The 18,716-nt window shown below is 47.1% G+C and overlaps 1 protein-coding gene across 1 annotated transcript; it reads right to left on the reverse strand.

Moving 5' to 3' along the window:
• Positions 1-2,832: 2,832 nt before the first annotated feature.
• Positions 2,833-18,405, reverse strand: SULT2A1 (sulfotransferase family 2A member 1). The gene is made up of 6 exons (XM_050772329.1): positions 18,142-18,405; positions 15,769-15,977; positions 13,958-14,084; positions 11,142-11,236; positions 5,865-6,042; positions 2,833-3,075 (listed from the first exon to the last, which is right to left on the reverse strand). The coding sequence occupies exons 1-6, from the start codon at positions 18,275-18,277 to the stop codon at positions 2,963-2,965; spliced, it is 858 nt and encodes a 285-aa protein (XP_050628286.1). The 5' UTR covers positions 18,278-18,405; the 3' UTR covers positions 2,833-2,962.
• Positions 18,406-18,716: the final 311 nt, after the last annotated feature.

The raw sequence follows: 18,716 nt of genomic DNA on the forward strand, positions 1-18,716 counted from the left end.
GTGTCTCTCCCCCATCCCACCTGGAGGTCTCCTGTGTGGAAGGAACCAGCTGGTCTAGGTGGTTCCAGGGGACACCCCAGGACCAAGCTCTGGCATGATCCACCCACCTCAGGCATGAGCCACGGGCCTGGCCTGTGAATGGTCATTATTTTTATATCAAATGAATACAGTAGCCACCAGTAAATTCATTAGTTAAAAACGTTTTCAGCTAGGCATGGTGGCTCACGCCTGTAATCCCAGCACTTTGGGAGGCTGAGGCAGGCGGATCACGAGGTCAGGAGATCGAACCAGCCTGGCTAACACGGTGAAACCCTGTCTCTACTAAAAATACAAGAAAATTAGCCGGGTGAGGTGGCGGGCGCCTGTAGTCCCAGCTACTTGGGAGGCTGAGGCAGGAGAATGGCGTGAAACCGGCGGGGCGGAGCTTGCAGTGAGCCGAGATCGCGCGCCACTGCACTCCAGCCTGGGGCACAGCAAGACTCCGTCTCAAAAAAAAAAAAAAAAAAAAAAAAATACAAAAAATTAGCCAGGTGTGGTGGCGGGCGCCTGTAGTCCCAGCTGCTTGAGAGGCGGAGGCAGGAGAGTCGCTTGAACCCAGGAGGCGGAGGTTGCAGTGAACCGAGATTGCACCACTGCACTCCAGCCTGGGTGACAGAGTGAGACTCTGTCTCAAAAAAAAAAAAAAAAAGGATTTTCAAGGCCAAGTGAGGTGGCTCACGCTTTCTAATCCCAGCACTTTGGGAAGCCGAGGTGGAAGGATGGATTGAACCCAGAAGTTTGAGACTGGCCTGGGCAACATAGTGAGAGCCCGTCTCTACAAAAAATTAAAACATTAGCGAGGTGTGGTGGCACCACCTGTGGTCCCAGCTACTCGGAAGGCTGAGCGGCAGGATCCCTTGAGCCTGGGAGGTCGAAGCTGCAGTGAGCTGTGGTGGTATCACCACATTCCAGCCTGGATGACACAGCAAGACCCTGTCTCAAAAAAATTTCTTTCTCAAACTCCCATTTTACCAGACTGTTTCTGCCGGGTGCAGTGGTTCATGCCTTTAATCCCAACACTTTCGGAGGCCAAGGTGGGCGGATCACTTGAGGTCAGGGGTTTAAGACCAGCCTGGCTAACATGATGAAACCCCATCTCTACTAAAAATACAAAAATTAGCCTGGCATGGTGGCTAGCGTCTGTAGTTCCGGCTACTTGGGAGGCTGAGACAGGAGAATCACTTGAATCCGGGAGGTGGAGGTTGCAATGAGCCGAGATTGTGCCACTGCACTCCAGCTCGGGCGACAGAGCAAGACTCCATCTCAAAAAAATAAACCCCAAAATAACAAAAAACCCCAGACTGCTTCCCTGTAATTCTTCTAAAGAAAATGCCTGACAGGAAATAACTTAAGGATATTGTGGGTTTTTATTGTTGTTACTTCGAGATGCAGTTGTGTCCCTAGAGACACAGTGGGGTCAGATCAGAGATGGGGTTCATTCAGGGGCACCCCCAGAACTGGGAGAGTCCTAGGCTTCCACTTACCTGTTGTGATGCTCCATGGCCACCAGGGGACAACAGTACATCACTGTTCCAGCCCAGGGAGCGGCCAGCCAGAGCTTGGCCCTGGGGTGTCCCCAGGAGCCACCTAGACCAGCTGGTTCCTTCCACACAGGAGACCTCCAGGTGGGATGGGGGAGAGACACCCCACATTCAAGTAGGAGAAAAGCATGGATAAGACACAGAGGCAACATTATATTTCTTTCCACTTGTGTAATTTAAGCTAAAGCCAAACAGCTAGAAAATATAATACTTTTTTTTTTTTTTTTTTTTTGAGACAGAGTCTTGCTTTGTTGCTCAGGCTGGAGTACAGTGGTGTGATCATAACTCACTGCAGCCTCCGCCTCTCGGGTTCAAGCGATTCTCCTGCTTCAGCCTCCTGAGTAGCTGGGATTACAGGTGCCCACCACCATGTCCGGCTAATTTTTGTATTTTTAGTAGAGACGGGGTTTCACCATGTTGGCCAGGCTGGCCTCTAACCCCTGACCTCGAGTGATCTGCCCACGGCCTCCCAAAGTGCTCGGTTTACAGGTGTGAGCCACCGCACCTGGCCTTATGTAAGTTTTAAAAGCCTCCATAAACACCATTTTTTTGTATATGGTGTAACAACACAGAGTAAGAGGATAAAATTAGATTGAAATTACCCTCCTTAAGGTTAGAGTAATAATAAATTGTGGAGATACATGTGACGAAAATAAATGGAACCTTAAGTGCTTCTGCAATTTTATTTCTTATTTTTATTACTAATTTTTGCTCTAAAATCTGTCACTGTAGCTATTTATTTTTATTAAAAAATGTTTAGACATCCTTTTAGGTAGTACGTACATTATTCCTGTAGCATTCTGTAAGTTGGAAATATTGCAAGCATTTAAAAAAGTCTGGGATGCCGTGACTCAGCTCACTGCAACCTCTGCATCCCTGGGCTTTGAACCCTGGTTCTCTGAACCCTGCTCGTTTTTTTTTTTTTTTTTAACACAGACTCACACCGTGTCACCCAGGCTGGAGTGCAGTAGTACGATCTTGGCTCATTGCAATGTCCGCCTCTCGAGTTCAAGCGATTCTCCTGCCTCAGCCTCCTGAGTAGCTGGGACTACAGGCACGTACCACCACACCCAGCTAATTTATATATTTTTAGTAGAGATGAGGTTTCATCATGTTGGCCAGGATGGTCTCGATCTCCTGACCTCGTGATCATCCCCCAACCCCCCAACCTCCCAAAGTGCTGGGATTACAGGCGTGAGCCACCGTGCCCGGCAGGAAGCCTGGTAACTTTTAACAAGGAAGGGATCAGAGATGCAGAGGTTTGATATTTAAGGCTTCAGGATAAAATAATAAGTCTTATGCAATGACCCCCAGTTGGGTACATGTACAAGGACAGGAGAACCAACGTCATTCTCCATATAAGATCCAGAGTGTTTTGGACGCTATTCCCAGGGGAACAGCTCTCGAGGAAGATCTGTCATCTTCTCTTGGAACAGTTTATCAAACGCTTCAGCCTGGGCCACTGTGAGGTGATTTTTCCAGTCCCCAGATATGCCTGGAAACATGAAGCAGAAACTCAGGTCACATCACACATCTCCTTGGTCCGTTCCCACCAGGCACCTGACATGGACACTGTCGATAACACAGCAGAATGGCCGATGGTTCATGGTGGGCCTTTGTCCTGCCTGGTCACATAGTCATTCACCTAGCTGGAAACGATTTCCTACCTTCTCCTCTCTCCCATCCATCCTGTGTACAATTCCTCAGCAATAATGTCAGTATATCATCTGGTATGTCCAGAATCAAGTCACGTCTCACCACCTCTGTTTCTACCACATTGACCTAAGCCAACATCATTTTTCACCTGGATTATTGCAGTACACTTATAACTGGTCTCTGCTCTTTTTTTTTTTTTTTTTTTTTTTTGTGGAGACAGTCTTCTTTTTCCCCTAGGCTGGAGTGCAGTAGCGCCATCTCGGCTCACTGCAACCTCTGCTTCCTGAGTTCAAGCATTCTCATGCCTCAGCCTCCTGAATAGCTGGGATTACAGGCACCTGCCACTACACCCGGCTAATTTTTGTACTTTTAGTAGAGATGGGGTTTTGACATGTTGGCCAGGCTGGTCTCGAACTCCTGACCTCAGGTGATCCGCCTGCCTCGGCCTCCCAAAGTGCTGGGATCACAGATGTGAGCCACTGTGCCCAGCCTGGTCTCTGCTTTTGATCGTTCTTTTTCATAAGTTAGTCTCCGCATGGCAGCCCTCATGATCCCAGATCATGTCACTTCTCTGCTCAGATTCTCCGAGGACTCTCGGTTTCACTCAAGTACAAGTGCTGGAGGCGCTTACAGGGCTCCAGGTGATCCAGCCCCTGTGGCTTCTCTGAGCTCATCCCCTAAAACTACCCTCTCCATCACTCTACTCACACGGGGACTTCTGATTCTGCCTCAAACATGACAGGCATCCCCATTCCTCAGAGAATTGGTGTCCCACGCTCCTTCTCCTTGGAACGCTGCTGTCTCAGATTGGCCCATGACTTGCCTATTTGCCTCTTTCAAGTCTTTGTTCCAATTCAAGTTTCTCAGCGAGGTTCTCTCTCACCACCCAATTTAGAGTTCACTCCCCATCCTTGCTGTCTTTCACCTCATAACACATATCATGTAGGACAGGCTCTGTGTATTTTCTTTCTGTGGTGTACGTGTATGGCATGTATCCCTAATATAGATGAGTTATATGAAGTCTCAACATTTCAACATTTACTTTTTTCTTTTTTTTTTTTTTTTTTTTGAGATGGCGTCTCGCTCTGTCGCCCAGGCAGGAGTATAGTGTTGTAATCTCGGCTCACTGCAAACTCTGCCTCCTGGCTTCAAGTGATTCTCATGTCTCAGCTCCCCCAAGTAGCTGGGACTGCAGGTGTGTGCCACCATGCATGGCTAATTTTTGTACTTTTAGTAGAGACAGAGTTTCACCATGTTGCCCAGGCTGGTCTCAAACTCCTGAGCTCAAGTGATCCATTCGCCTTGGTCTCTCAAAGTGCTGGGATTACAGGCGTGAGCCACCGTACCCGACCAACGTTTACTTTTACAATTGCCCAAGACTCTGGGTCATTTGAAGGATTTAATTCTTTCCTCCGTGGAGCACTGTCCCAGATATATTAGAACTGTAGGATTTTGGAAAAATGGATTCTTTTTTTTTGAGCCGGAGTTTCACTCTTGTTGCCCAGGCTGGAGTGCAAATGGCATGATCTCGGCTCACTGCAACCTCCTCCTCCCAGGTTCAAGTGATTCTCCTGCCTCAGCCTCCTGAGTAGCTGGGATTACAGGTACCCACCACCACGCTTGGCTAAGTTTTTGTATTTTTAGTAGAGATGGGGTTTCACCGTGTTAGCCAGGCTGGTCTCGAACTCCTGACCTCAGGTGATTCACCCACTGTGGCCTCCCAAAGTGCTGGGATTATAGGCATGAGTCACCGCACCTGGCCCTGGAAAAATGGATTCTTTCACCGCATGCAATAGACATTTCCATTCATCTTGGCACCTTACAGCGTCTGACAGCAAAGTCTCCCCTCTCTCCCTTTTCCGGATGAAGCCTTCCTTCACACATTTCTTTGTCCAGGACAGAGATCTCTACCCTAACTCATCAGTGGGGCAGCCGCACTGTGGCCATCCCCAACCCCGTCCTTGTCCTCGTTTCTCAGGTGAATCACAGCTCGTAGGTCTGGCAAGCGTTGCTCGTTTACCTGGTCACTGTTTGTAGAATGGATAATGCTCATGTCACATTCAGAGGAGAGAGAATCTGAATGACCTCACGTAAGTCAGATAACCTTCCCAGGCGGAACCAACTTTCCCCACGCGCCTACAGCCCACATCGGTACCACGAGAAGAGGCTCCCTGATGAAGCCACGGGACAAGTGTTCTGGGTGATGAGCAAATAAAGCTGACAAATTAGCCGAGCGCCGTGGCTCATGCCTGTAATCCCAGCACTTTGGGAGGCCCAGGAGGGTGGATCACAAGGTCAGGAGATCGAGACCAGCTTAGCTAAGATGGTGAAACCCCGTCTTTACTAAAGATACAAAAATTAGCTCAGCACGGTGGCGTGTGCCTGTAATCCCAGCTACTCAGGAGGCTGAGGCAGAAGAATCACTTGAACCCTGGAGGCGGAGGTTGCAGTAGGCTGAGATCGCACCACTGCACTCCAGCCTGGGCGACAGAGCAAGACTCCATCTCAGGAAAAAAAAAAAAAAAAAAAAAAGCACTCTTTCATCTCCACTGTTAGCACCCAATTGTGACCATAGGCATGTGTGCCGTGTATTCTGGTATATTTGGAAACGAAAGGATTTTCTTTTACCTTTTCTCAGAAGTTGTGCTTTCTCCTCTACAAAATCAACACTCAGGAGGGAAAAATTGGACATCTTGTTTTCTTTCATGCTCTGAAAGGAGCTGTTCTTGAGAATTAAGTTCAGTTCTTCGGGTTCTAACGTCTTTCCCAGGAACTGACAGATCTTCTCTACAGTTCTTCTTGTGTCCTAAAAAAGAAAAATCAAGAGAGAGGATACAAAAGAGAAAAACAAGGCTGGGCGTGGTGGTTCATGCATGTAATCCCAGCACTCCGGGAGGCTGAGGTGGGTGGATCTCTTGAGATCAGGAGTTCGAGACCAGCCTGGTCAACATGGTGAAACCCCGTCTCTACTAAAAATACAAAAATTAGCAGGGCATGGTGGTGGGTGCCTGTAATCCCAGCTACTCGGGAGGCTGGGGGAGGAGAGTTGCTTGAACCCAGGAGGTGGAGGCTGCAGTGAGCCGAGATCATGCCATTGCACTCCAGCCTTGTGACAGAGTGAGACCTTGTCAGAAAAAAAAAAAAAAAAAAAAAAAAAAAGAAGATGAACTTTGGGAGGCTGAGGTGGGTGGATCACGAGGTCAGGAGATCGAGACCATAGTGAAACCCTGTCTCTACTAAAAATACAAAAAATTAGCCGGGCGCGGTGGCGGGCGCCTGTAGTCCCAGCTACTCGGGAGGCTGAGGCAGGAGAATGGCGTGACCCCGGGAGGCGGAGCTTGCAGTGAGCTGAGATCCGGCCACTGCACTCCAGCCTGGGTGACAGAGCGAGACTCCGTCTCAAAAAAAAAAAAAAAAAAAGAAGATGAGAAGGAGGGAACTGCAGAATGAGGAGGAGGAGGAAGAAGAGAGGAACAAGATGCAGACATGAGAATAGATTGAGTTGAATGCAATTAGGAGAAAGAAAGAAAAGAAGGTAAAGAAGAGAGGGCATGAAGTATGTAAAAGACGCAAGGATGGGTTGGGCGCCGTGGCTCCTGCCTGTAATTCCAGCACTTTGGGAGGCTGAGGCAGGCGGATCACTTGAGTCCAGGAGTTTTAGACCAGCCTGGGCAATATAGTGAGACCCTGTCTCTACAAAAAATACAAAAATTAGCCAGGCATGATGGCGCACACCTGTGGTACCAGCTACTTGGGAGGCTGAGGTGGGTGGATCACCTGAGCCCAGGAAGTTGAGGTTGCAGTGAGCTGTGATTGCACCACTGTACTCCAGCCTGGGCAGTGGAGTGAGACCCTGTCTCGAAAACAAAACAAAACAAAACCAACCGGAAAACCACAAATGATGCAAGGATCATTGTGGATTTTCCTGAGTGGTAGAACTTAGGACAACTTAACAATAAAACACAGAGCCTCGGGTTTCCTAAGAGACGTTTAGAGAGGCTTCTAGACAGTAATCAGGGTTAGCAAGGAGAGGTTCAGGGAGAATCTGACAGAGACTTAAGGGCTTAGATTTCAAATCCCAGCTGCGCCGTCAGATAGTACTGTTTCCCGTAACTAGCTTTTGAATAACATACAGAGATTTACAATATCTTCTTATATTTCATCTCAATAATTGGACTAGGTTCATGATCCTGGGAGATTAAGATAATAGATTTTTATTTGTAAGATTTTATTTATGTATTTATTTAGAGACAAGATATCACTCTGTCGCCCAGGCTGGAGTGCAGTGGCGTGATCTCAGCTCACTGCAACCTCCGCCTCCCAGGCTCAAGCAATTCTCCTATCTCAACCTCCTGAGTAGCTGGGGTTACAGGCATGCACCACCACTCCCTGCTAATTTATGTATTTTTAGTAGAGAGGGGGTTTCACCGTGTTGGCCAAGCTGGGCTCCAATTTCTGAGCTCAGGTGATCTGCCCGCCTCAGCCTCCCAAAGTGATGGGATTATGGGCGTGAAGCACCACACCTGGCCAACAAAATGGATTATTGTAACCAGAAGGACTTTATTTGAATCGTAGGCCTTACTCTTAGAATCTATCATGCTTTAATTGTTTTCTCTATTTCACAAACTTTGGTTATCTAATAAGAAGAGACACAACTGTGGAAATAACTAAAATAAGTTCATTGTGTGATCTGAAAGGAAAATCCCAGGAAACTATGGGATCATGTATCTGAGGTAGCCAACCAAACTTGTTACAAAGGGCTTCTTCTTCTTTTTTTTTTTTTTTTTTTTTTTGAGACGGAGTCTGGCTCTGTCGCCCAGGCTGGAGTGCAGTGGCCAGATCTCCACTCACTGCAAGCTCCGCCTCCCGGGTTCGCGCAATTCTCCTGCCTCAGCCTCCCGAGCAGCTGGGACTACAGGCGCCCGCCACCTCGCCCGGCTTATTTTTTTTGTATTTTTAGTAGAGACGGGGTTTCACTGTGTTAGCCAGGATGGTCTCGATCTCCTGACCTCGTGATCCGCCCGTCTCAGCCTCCCAAAGTGCTAGGATTACAGGCTTGAGCCACCGTGCCCGGCCTACAAAGGGCTTCTTAATAGAAATGAAATTCATTCCAGCTTGGCCAATGTGGTGAAACCCCATCTGTACCAAAGACACAAAAATTAGCCGGATGGTGTGGTGCATGTCTGTAATCCCAGCTACTTGGGAGGCTGAGGCACGAGAATCACTTGAACCCGAGAGGCGGAGATTGCAATGAACTGAGATTGCGCTGCTGCACTCCAGCCTGGGTGACAGAGCACGACTCTGTGTAAAAAAAAAAAAAAAAAAAAAAAAAAAAAAAAGGCTGGTGCGGTGGCTCATGCCTGTAATCCTACCACTTTGGGAGGCTGAGGTGGGCAGATTGACTGAGCTCAGGAGTTCAAGACCAGCCTGGGCAACATGATGAAACCCTGTCTCTACTAAAATACAAAAAAAATTAGCTGGGCATGGCAGCGTGCATCTGTAGTCCCAGCTACTCAGGAGGCTGAGGCAGGAGAATCGCTTGAACCCAGGAGGCAGAGGTTGCAGTGAGCTGAGATCATGCCACTGCACTCCAGCCTGGGCGACAGAGTGAGACTCCATCTCTTAAAAAAAAAAAAAAAAAAAAAAAAAAAAAAAAAAAAAGGCTGGGCATGGTGGCTCACGCCTGTAATCCCAGCACTTTGGGAGGCCAAGGTGGGCGGATCACAAGGTTAGGAGATCGAGACCATCCTGGCCAACATGGTGAAACCCCATCTCTACTAAAAATACAAAAATTAGCTGGGCGTGGTGGTGGGCGCCTGTAATCCCAGACACTCGGGAGGCTGAGGCAGAAGAATCGCTTGAACCTGGGAGGCGGAGGTTGTAGTGAGCCAAGATTGTGCCACTGCACTCCAGCCTGGACAACAGAGCGAGACTCCGTCTCAAAAAAAAAAAAAAAAAAAAAAAAAAAAAAAAAGAAATTCAAGCTCAGGCCATAGGCCATAGAGCATTGGACAGTAGGAGCCAGAGGAAGGTGTTGGGATGTGATGTCCCTCAGGTGGAACAAAATCCAATGTTGGTGTTATCTTCTCTTTTCTGTAAGATACCACTAATAGGTCAAGTTCTTTTTTCTTTCTTTATTTTTAAAAAATTCTTATTATTACTATTATTTATTTTTTGAGACAGAGTCTTGCTCTGTTGCCCAGGCTGGAGTACAATGGCATGATCTTGGCTCACTGCAACCTTGGCCTCCCGGGTTCAAGCAGTTCTCCTGCCTCAGCCTCCTCAGTAGCTGGGACTACAGGTGTGCGCCACCACGCCCGGCTAATTTTTTCTATTTTTGGTAGAGATGGGGTTTCACCATGTTGGCCAGGCTGGTCTTGAACTCCTGACCTCGGCCTCCCAAAGTGCTGAGGTTACAGGTATGAGCCACTGTGCCCAACCTTCTTTTTCTTTTTTTTTTGAGACAGGGTCTCACTCTGTCGCCTAGCCTAGAGTGCAGTTGCATTATCTCGGCTCACTGCAACCTCTTCCTCCCGGGTTCAAGTGATTCTCCTACCTCAGCCTCCTGAATAGCTGGGACCACAGGTGCCCGCCACCACGCCCGGCTAATTTTTTGTGTTTTTAGTAGAGACGGGGTCTTGCTATGTCGGCCAGGCTGGTTTCAAACTCCTGGAATCAAGCAACCCACCTGCCTTGGCCTCCCAAAGTGTTGAGATGACAGGCGTGAGCCACTGAGCCCGGCCTCAAGTTGTTCTTTCAATGGCCTAATCACTCAATGGTTCTGAGTATCATTTGACAGCTTTTCCCCTAGGTCACTATTCATTCCAGTACTTGGATCTCAGAATAGTGAGATAAATTGATTGCATGCCTTCATTTCTGTTCATACCAGCCAAGCTGAGATGTCAGACACTTGGAACCATCTCTGGAAATAAACCACTTCTACCCAGTCCCGTCCTCTCTTCCAGTGCCCTCTCAATGCTTGGTTATCAGCAGCACCATAGGTCTCGCCCAGAGAAATTTTTACATACACCAGTGCTAGCAGGAGACATCATACTCTGCCTCAATGCATGGAACATGCTCCTTATTTTAAATTTTAGAGCTGGAGTCTTGCTCTGCTGCCCCAGGCTGGAGTGCAGTGGTGTGATCATAGCTCACTGCAGCCTCGAATTCATGGGCTCAAGTGATTCCCCTGGCCTCGGCTTCCCGAGTAGCTGGAATTAGAGGTGTGCACCCCCACATCTGGCTAATTTTTTTTGTCTTTTGTAGACTGGAATCTTGCTGGTCTCAAACTCCTGGCCTCAAGTGATTCTCCCACCTTGGCCTTCCAAAGTGCTGGGATTACAGGATTACAAGTGTGAGCCACTGCACCAGTGCCAAAAAAGCTCTCTAGATTTTTTTTTTTTTGAGACAGAGTCTTGCTCTGTCGCCCAGGCTAGAGTACAGTGGCACAATCTGGGCTCACTGTAAACTCCACCTCCCAGGTTCAAGCTATTCTCTTGCCTCAGCCTCCTGAGTAGCTGGGATTACAGGTGCCTGCCACCACACCCGGCTAATTTTTGTATTTTTAGTAGAGATGGTGTTTTACCATCTTGGCCAGGCTGGCTTTGAACTCCTGACCTCGTGATTCACCCGCCTCAGCATCCCAAAGTGCTGGGATTACAGGAGTGAGCCAAAGTGCCTGGCTTAGATGTTTTAAGATAAAATAAGGAGCATGAAGCTTGGGCAAGGGTCAACCAGAAACAGGGCAATGAAGACCAGGGAGTTAATCCCACTCTTTGTGACTCTTCACCAGCCTCCACTTTAACTGAGAGGGTGGCATGAAGACACAGCGCGATGGAGGGAATTTAGGGAAAGTAAGGATGGTGGTGAGAGGGTGTGCACTGACTCTAAAAATGATGGGGTTACCTGTTTCAGCTCCTCGTAACTCAATAACAGAAAGTTTTTCTTCTCTCTCATAGGCATCCAGCCGTGAATGTGGTCAAACCATGACCCATAGATCACTGCATGGAGTGGCAGAAAGAGTGATAGGTTACACATTTTATGAGGGCAAGCATCCAATCTATTATGTTCACTCCCCCACCAGCTTGTTAACGTATAATTGAGAAAACTTGAATGAAACTTGGTCAAAGGGTACCAACAAATGGTATATGTTTACAGTATATAACACAATGTTTTGAAATATGTATACATTGTGAAATGACAGTGTATTAGTCAGTTTTCACACTGCTATGAAAAACTGCCCAAGACTGGGTAATTCACAAAGGAAAGTGGTCTAATTGACTCACAGTTCAGCATGGCTGGGGGAGCCTCAGGAAACTTACAATCATGGAAGGGGAAGCAAGGTTACTTCCTCACAAGGCAGCAGGAGGGAGAAGTGAGTGCCAGCAGGGGAAATGCCAGACACTTATAAAACCATCAGATCTCAAATGTGGCACATATACACCATGGAATACTATGCAGCCATAAAAAAGGATGAGTTCATATCATTTGTAGGGGCATGGATGAAGTGGGAAACCATCATTCTGAGCAAACTATCGCAAGGACAGAAAACCAAACACCGCATGTTCTCACTCATAGGTAGGACTTGAACAATGAGAGCACTTGGACACAGGGTGGGGAACATCACACATGGTGGCCTGTCATGGGGTAGGAGGAGGGGGAGGGATAGCATTAGGAGATATACCTAATGTAAATGATGAGTTAATGGGTGCAGCACACCAACATGGCACATGTATACATATGTAACAAACTTGCACATTGTGCACATGCACCCTATACCTTTTTAAAGTATAAAAGAAAAATTAAAAAAAAAAACCCTAAAGCTCTAAACAAAAAACAAAAAACAAAAAAACCATCAGATCTCGTGAGAACTCACTCACTATCATGAGAACGGCACGGGGGAAACCACTACCATGATCCAATCACTTCCCACCAGGTCCCTTCTGCAACATGTAGGGATTATGGGGATTACAATTCAAGATGAGATTTGGGTGGGGACACAGCCAAACCATATCAGACAGAAGCAAGCTAATTAACATATTCATTTCCTCATATACTTACCGTTTTTTGTCGGGGCGGTGACAACATTTAAGATGGTTTCTCTGAAACCCTGTCTCTACTAAAAAATACAAAAAGCTAGCCGGGCGAGGTGGCAGGCGCCTGTAATCCCAGCTACTCGGGAGGCTGAGGCAGGAGAATGGCGTAAACCCGGGAGGCAGAGCTTGCAGTGAGCTGAGATGCGGCCACTGCACTCCAGCCCTGGGCAACAGAGTGAGACTCCATCTCAAAAAAAAAAAAAAAAAAGATGGTCTCTCTTAGAAATTGTCAAGTATGGAATACATTATTATTATTGTTATTAATTATTATTATTGAGACAGAGTCTCACTCTGTCATCCAGGTTGGAGTGCCATGGAGCGATCTCCGCTCGCTGCAACCTCTGCCTCCTAGATTCAAGCGATTCTCCTGCCATAGCCTCCCGAGTAGCTGAGACTACAGGCACATGCCACCACACCCGGCTAATTTTTTGTATTTTTAGTAGAGATGGGGCTTTGCCATGTTGGCCAGGCTGGTCTTGAACTCCTGACCTCAGGTGATCCGCCTGCCTCAGCCTCCCAAAGTGCTGAGACCAGAATGAAGATATTAATCAAGATGGTAGGACTTGATTAATAATTAGAGAAAGGAAAGTGGTGATGGGTCCAGGGGAGTGGGATGGGAAAAGAGGATGCTTATGAAATATTAGGCTCATGCTAGCCTTTGGGTGAGGGGTGGAGTAAGGTAAAGGTGCACTAGAAACCATTTCACCCATAGGAGAAAGGTGTTCAAAAATTTTTTTTTGAGATGGAGTTTCGATTTTGTTGCCCAGGCTGGAGTGCAGTGGCATGATCTTGGCTCACTGCCACCTCTGCCTCCCGGGTTCAAGCGATTCTCAAGCCTCAGCCTCCAGAGTAGCTGGGATTACAGGTGCCCACCACCATGCCCGGCTAATTTTTTGTAATTTTAGTAGAGACAGGGTTTCATTATGTTGGCCAGGCTGGTCTCGAACTCCTGACCTCAGGTGATCCACCAGCCTCGGCCTCCCAAAGTGTTGGGATTACAGGCATGAGCCGCCGCACCCGGCCAGAAAGGTGTGCAAATTTGAGTGTACTGAAATAGAGGCATCGGTGGCTCTCTCTAATGGAGATATCTGTAGCTGGTGTATTGCTGAGAGACACATCACAGCTGAGATGCAGGCCCATAGAGTTTTGAGATCAATTGGAAAGTAGTGAAAAAGCCCAGGAATTCTGCATAACATTTATGTAGCGATCCCAGAGTCATGCAAACAGTTCTGAGACAGATAGAAACAGAACATTAGAGGGGTTTTGGAAAGAGGCATCAGAAAAATATGGCGGAAGGTCGGGATTGTGTCGTCCCGGAAGCCAGTGAAAAACTAACTTCCAGAAATCTACGCATTAGGAGAGTAGAGGAGAATGTAAGTTTCCTGTGCTAGTACTGGAGGTTCTAGAGACTTAGAAAATAGCTAGGATGGTTTATCATGGGGCAAGCTGAGGGGTGACTAGAGTTCTGCTGCTATGCGGGAGAGTAAGCAAACTTAGCAGATTTGGCTTCCAGAGGTGGTGGACCCTTCAACCCATGGGTTGGTGAGACCTAGAGATGTGAGGCTGGATGTTAAATGAGGTCGGATAGAAGACTCCAGACACCCCCATGTTTTGCAAAACACTCACCATTTCCTTGACAGAACCATTCAAAATATTGTTCCCATGACTTTGGTTTCTTAACGAACTTCACGCTATTCCAGAAAAAATAACCAGACACGAAAACATCTCTGGGATTTCTCATGAGATAAATCACCTTACACGGAAAAATGGGAGAACGAAAAATCAGTACAGTCATTCCTCACTCTTATGTATCTTCATAAAAATGGAGAAAATGCCAATTCCTGGATAATGCCTGATAATATCAATGGATTATTTTAATAAATTACTTACTGCATTCACTCATCGAATTTAACGTGCCTGTGAAGCAGTCACAGCACTAGGAATATAACAATGGAAGAAGGAAGCATTGTTCCTTCCCTCTGGGATATTACAGTCCGCTCACAATGGGAAGCAAATGGAAGATTTCCAAAGGTGAGTGATGTATATTTGTGTACTATGGTTTAAAGATCATTAACAGGAGAATAAATTCATAAGTTAAGCTACATTCATAGATATGTAGCAATATTATCCATGTACAATGCCCAAGATCATGGATAAATCTCACAGACATTACTTTGAGTGAAAAAAGTCAGACTTTGGCCGGGCGCAGTGGCTCACGCCTGTAATCCAAGCACTTTGGGAGGCCGAGGTGGGCGGATCACGAGGTCAGGAGATCGAGACCATCCTGGCTAACACGGTGAAACCCCGTCTCTATTAAAAATACAAAAACTTAGCCGGGCGTGGTGGCAGGTGCCTGTAGTCCCAGCTACTGGGGAGGCTGAGGCAGGAGAATGGCGTGAACCTGGGAGGCGGAGCTTGCAGTGAGCCGAGATCGCACCACTGCACTCCAGCCTGGGCAACAGAGCGAGACTCCGTCTCAAAAAAAAAAAACCATAAAACTTCACACACCAATAAACACCTTCCAGGAAAGTATGATTCTAGAAGCAGTCTGAGCCATGCAAGGTCTGGGCTATGCCTAGTCCCTCTTGCGATCACCCCTCAGCCCCATGGGAGATGCATGTGGCTGCTGATATCAACACATAGCTAAACACAGTAAGACGAAGTGGGTACAGAGCTCAGCATGGCCCCAGAGCAGTCACCCTGGACACAGGCATTGATTGATGAATGCGCTGCTTCCCATGGGAACACCTCTGTGTCTTTTATGTGGCAGGAGGCATTTGTTGAATTTGGATTGGCTAATTAATTTTTAGGGCAACCAAAGGTGGTTATCTAGCAATATCATATGGCTATACATTCTGGTTGGGTGTAGAACCTGGTTTTCTAAGATTCTGGCATTATTGTTTCACCCTATCCCTGGTTTAAATCTGGCTGGGGTAATCTGTGGAATGGTCTACACCCTTGAACTCAAGGACCGTTCTGGGAGCAGCCTCATAGGCATCACCTGATACGGAATCTCAGGTCTCAACAACACCGGCCTGCTGAAGGAGAGTGCATTTCAGCAAGATCTCCAGATGACTTTTAGGCACATCAATGTTTAAAAGTCATTGATCACGGTGGCTCAAGCCTGTAATTCCAGCACTTTGGGAGGCCGAGACGGGCGGATCACGAGGTCAGGAGATTGAGACCATCCTGGCTAACACGGTGAAACCCCGTCTCTACTAAAAATACAAAAAACTAGCCAGACGAGGTGGCGGGCGCCTGTAGTCCCAGCTACTCGGGAGGCTGAGGCAGGAGAATGGTGTAAACCCGGGAGGCGGAGCTTGCGGTGAGCCGAGATCCGGCCACTGCACTCCAGCCTGGGCGACAGAGCCAGACTCCGTCTCCAAAAAAAAAAAAAAAGTCATTGATCAAACACGTCTTAACCATTATGCACTGACCTTGGCCTTGGAGCTGAAGAATGACTTGGGGAATAACTGGATGGGGAGGTGGGAGGAGAAGAGACGTGGGCCCTCCTCTTCACTGAGTAATTTATACCCCATCTCAGTCTCTACCCAGGGTGATCTCTCCCAGATGGGCACAGATTGGATCCACTTGGGATCCCCGTTGGAGTGAATCAGGCAGAGAATCTCAATCAACCAGTTTGTTCCTGGAAAAAGAAGGAAAAAAATTACAGTAAAATATACATAACATATAATGTACCATCTCAGCCGGATGCGGTAGCTCACGCCTGTAATCCCAGCACTTTGGGAGGCCAAGGCAGGTGATCATGACGTCAGGGGTTCAAGACCAACCTGGCCAAGATGGTGAAACCCCGTATCTAATAAAATACAAAAGTTAGCCAGGTGTGGTGACGGGCGCCTGTAATCCCAGCTACTTGGGAGACTGAGGCAGAGAATTGCTTGAACCTGGGAGGCAGAGCTTGCAGTGGGCCGAGATTGTGCCACAGCACTCCAGCCTGGGCAACAGAGCGAGACTCCATCTCAAAACAAAAACAAAAACAAAAACAAAAACAAAAAAACCCAACGAAAAAGTACCATCTCAACCTTAATTTTTAAAATTATTTATTTATTTATTTTGAGACAGAGTCTTGCTCTATTGCCCAGGCTGGAGTGCAGTGGCATGATCTCGGCTCACTGCAAGCTGTGTGTCCCGGGTTCATGCTATTCTCCTGCCTCAGCCTCCTGAGTAGCTGGGATTACAGGCGCCCACCACCATGCCCGGCTAATTTTTTGTATTTTTAGTAGAGACGGGATTTCACCATGTTAGCCAGGATGGTCTCGATCTCCTGACCTCGTGATCCTCCCGCCTCGGCCTCCCAAAGTGCTGGGATTACAGGTGTGAGCCACCAAGCCCGGCCGGGCTAATTAAGAAAAAAAATGTTATTGTAGAGACCAGGCCTTGCTATATTGCCCAGGCTGGTCTTGAACTCTTGACCGCAAGCGATCTGCCTACCTTGCCCTCCCAAAGCACTGGGATTGCAGGCGTGAGCCACTGCAGCCAGCTATGAACCCCTGTTTTTTTTTTTTTTGAGACAGAGTCTTGCTCTGTCGTCCAGGCTGGAGTAGTGCAGTGGCACGATCTTGGCTCACTGCAACCTCCACCTCCTGGGTTCAAGTGATTCTCTTGGTCAATCTCCCAAGTAGCTGGAACTGCAGACGTGTGCCACAACGTCTGGCTAATTTTTGTATTTTTAGTAGAGACGGGGTTTTGCCATGTTGGCCAGGCTGGTCTTGAACTCCTGACCTCAAGCGATTTGCCTGCCTTGACCTTCCAAAGTGCTGGGATTACAGGTATGAGCCACCATGCCCGGCCTGTCAACCGCTTTTAAGCCTACAGTTTCGTAGTGTTAAGTGTTAAGTATATTCCCATTGTTACTCAACCAATCTCCAGAGGATCTTTGTGTTGCAAAACCGAAACTCTATGCAGAGCCAGCACCAACTCCCCATTTGTCTTTCCCTTCAGTCCCTGGCAGCCACCACTGTACTTTCTGTTTCTATGGACTAGATGACTCTAGGTACCTTATGTAAGTGGAATCACATAGTATTTGTATTTTTGTGACTGGCTTATTTCATTTAGCATAATGTCCTTGATGTTTATCCCTGTTGTAGCATGCATGGGAATTTTCTTCCTTCTCAAGGATGAATAACATTCCGTTATATCTATAAACCACATTTTGCCTATTCACTTACCTGTCAGTGGGTATCTCAGTTGCTTCCGTCTTTTGGCTATTTGCTGAAATCCTCTTAATAAGTTTCCATTGCTCTTGGCCTCTCAGGGCCATACCACTTCCAATGTCTTCAGCCTCAATCCTCACCCCATCCGCAGTGCTCCTACCACCCTCCACCCACAGCCCCACTCCCAGAGACATACGATCCTCATCTTTAAGCCCCTTGAGATTGCCAGGCTCTTTTGTGGTTCCTGGCCATTGTCCCTGATGATTCTTCTATCTGAAAATATCCCTCCCCACCAAGTAATTTCATACTCATTCTTCCCATTTCCATTTAAATGCTGTTTCTTCTTTCAGGAAATCACTGGTCATCCTCAGTCATCCTTCCTCCCCCTGCCACCAAACAAACACCTGAATCTGCCTTGGGATTCACTCCTGTGGATGCTCCTAATACCTTCGATTACCCCTCTGAACATTCATCCTACTGCGTAATTTCCTGACTAAATCCTTTTCTCTGATTGTCAGTGGTATTACGCATTCTTCCCTTCCCCTTAAAGCATGGTACACTGTCTGACATAAAGCAAGCACTCCAGTCATGCACCGAATGGACCGCCTTTCTCAGTTCACGATTCTGCCACCTTACCTGATTTGGGGTAAGTCAATATTATTACATCTTCATCCTTTATCACGAACTCATCACGTACTTTTCTTAAGGTTTCGGATCTGAAACCCATATTAGGGAAAGCTATGCCTTCAAACCATAAGAAATCGTCTGACATCACGATGACTTCTTCCTGCGTGGGTTCCAACTGTGGACACCGCTGGTGGCTGTGGCGGCTGCAGGCAGATCAGCTTTTACAGCAAGGAGAAAACGATCTTTAACCTTGTCCCAGCCTGTCACATGTTTGTTGTAAAGTTTACTTGCTGATAAAGAGAGGTATAGTGTGACCTATACTCAAAAGATTGAAGATATTGAGCAATCACGAACTTATCTAGAGACCATTTTAGGGGTCATCTGAGTTTGCGTTCATGAGACTGAACTACAAATTCAATAAGAAACACAAGGACAAATATTTTTTTTTTGATAATATGGGTGAATTTATTTCTTAAGGTTTGAGCGCAAACTGAAAAACAAAGCTTTTCCTCAAGAATCAACACAAAATCTAAACAACCCTGCAATCGTGTATTCTAACAGAAAGCACAAATATGAATACATTA

The sequence above is a fragment of the Macaca thibetana genome, chromosome 19 (genome assembly GCF_024542745.1).
Source record: "Macaca thibetana thibetana isolate TM-01 chromosome 19, ASM2454274v1, whole genome shotgun sequence".
NCBI classification, from domain to species: domain Eukaryota; kingdom Metazoa; phylum Chordata; class Mammalia; order Primates; family Cercopithecidae; genus Macaca; species Macaca thibetana.

Bases quoted from the DNA above. Each gene is read 5' to 3' on its own strand.
- SULT2A1 (XM_050772329.1), bottom strand. From the start codon at position 18,277: ATGTCAGACGATTTCTTATGGTTTGAAGGCATAGCTTTCCCTAATATG. The intron at 15,978-18,141 runs GTAAGGTGGCAG...TTCTTTTTCCAG, and splicing joins ATTGACTTACCCCAAATCAG to GAACAAACTGGTTGATTGAG. The intron at 14,085-15,768 runs GTCAGTGCATAA...TTTCCGTGTAAG, and splicing joins TCTTCAGCTCCAAGGCCAAG to GTGATTTATCTCATGAGAAA.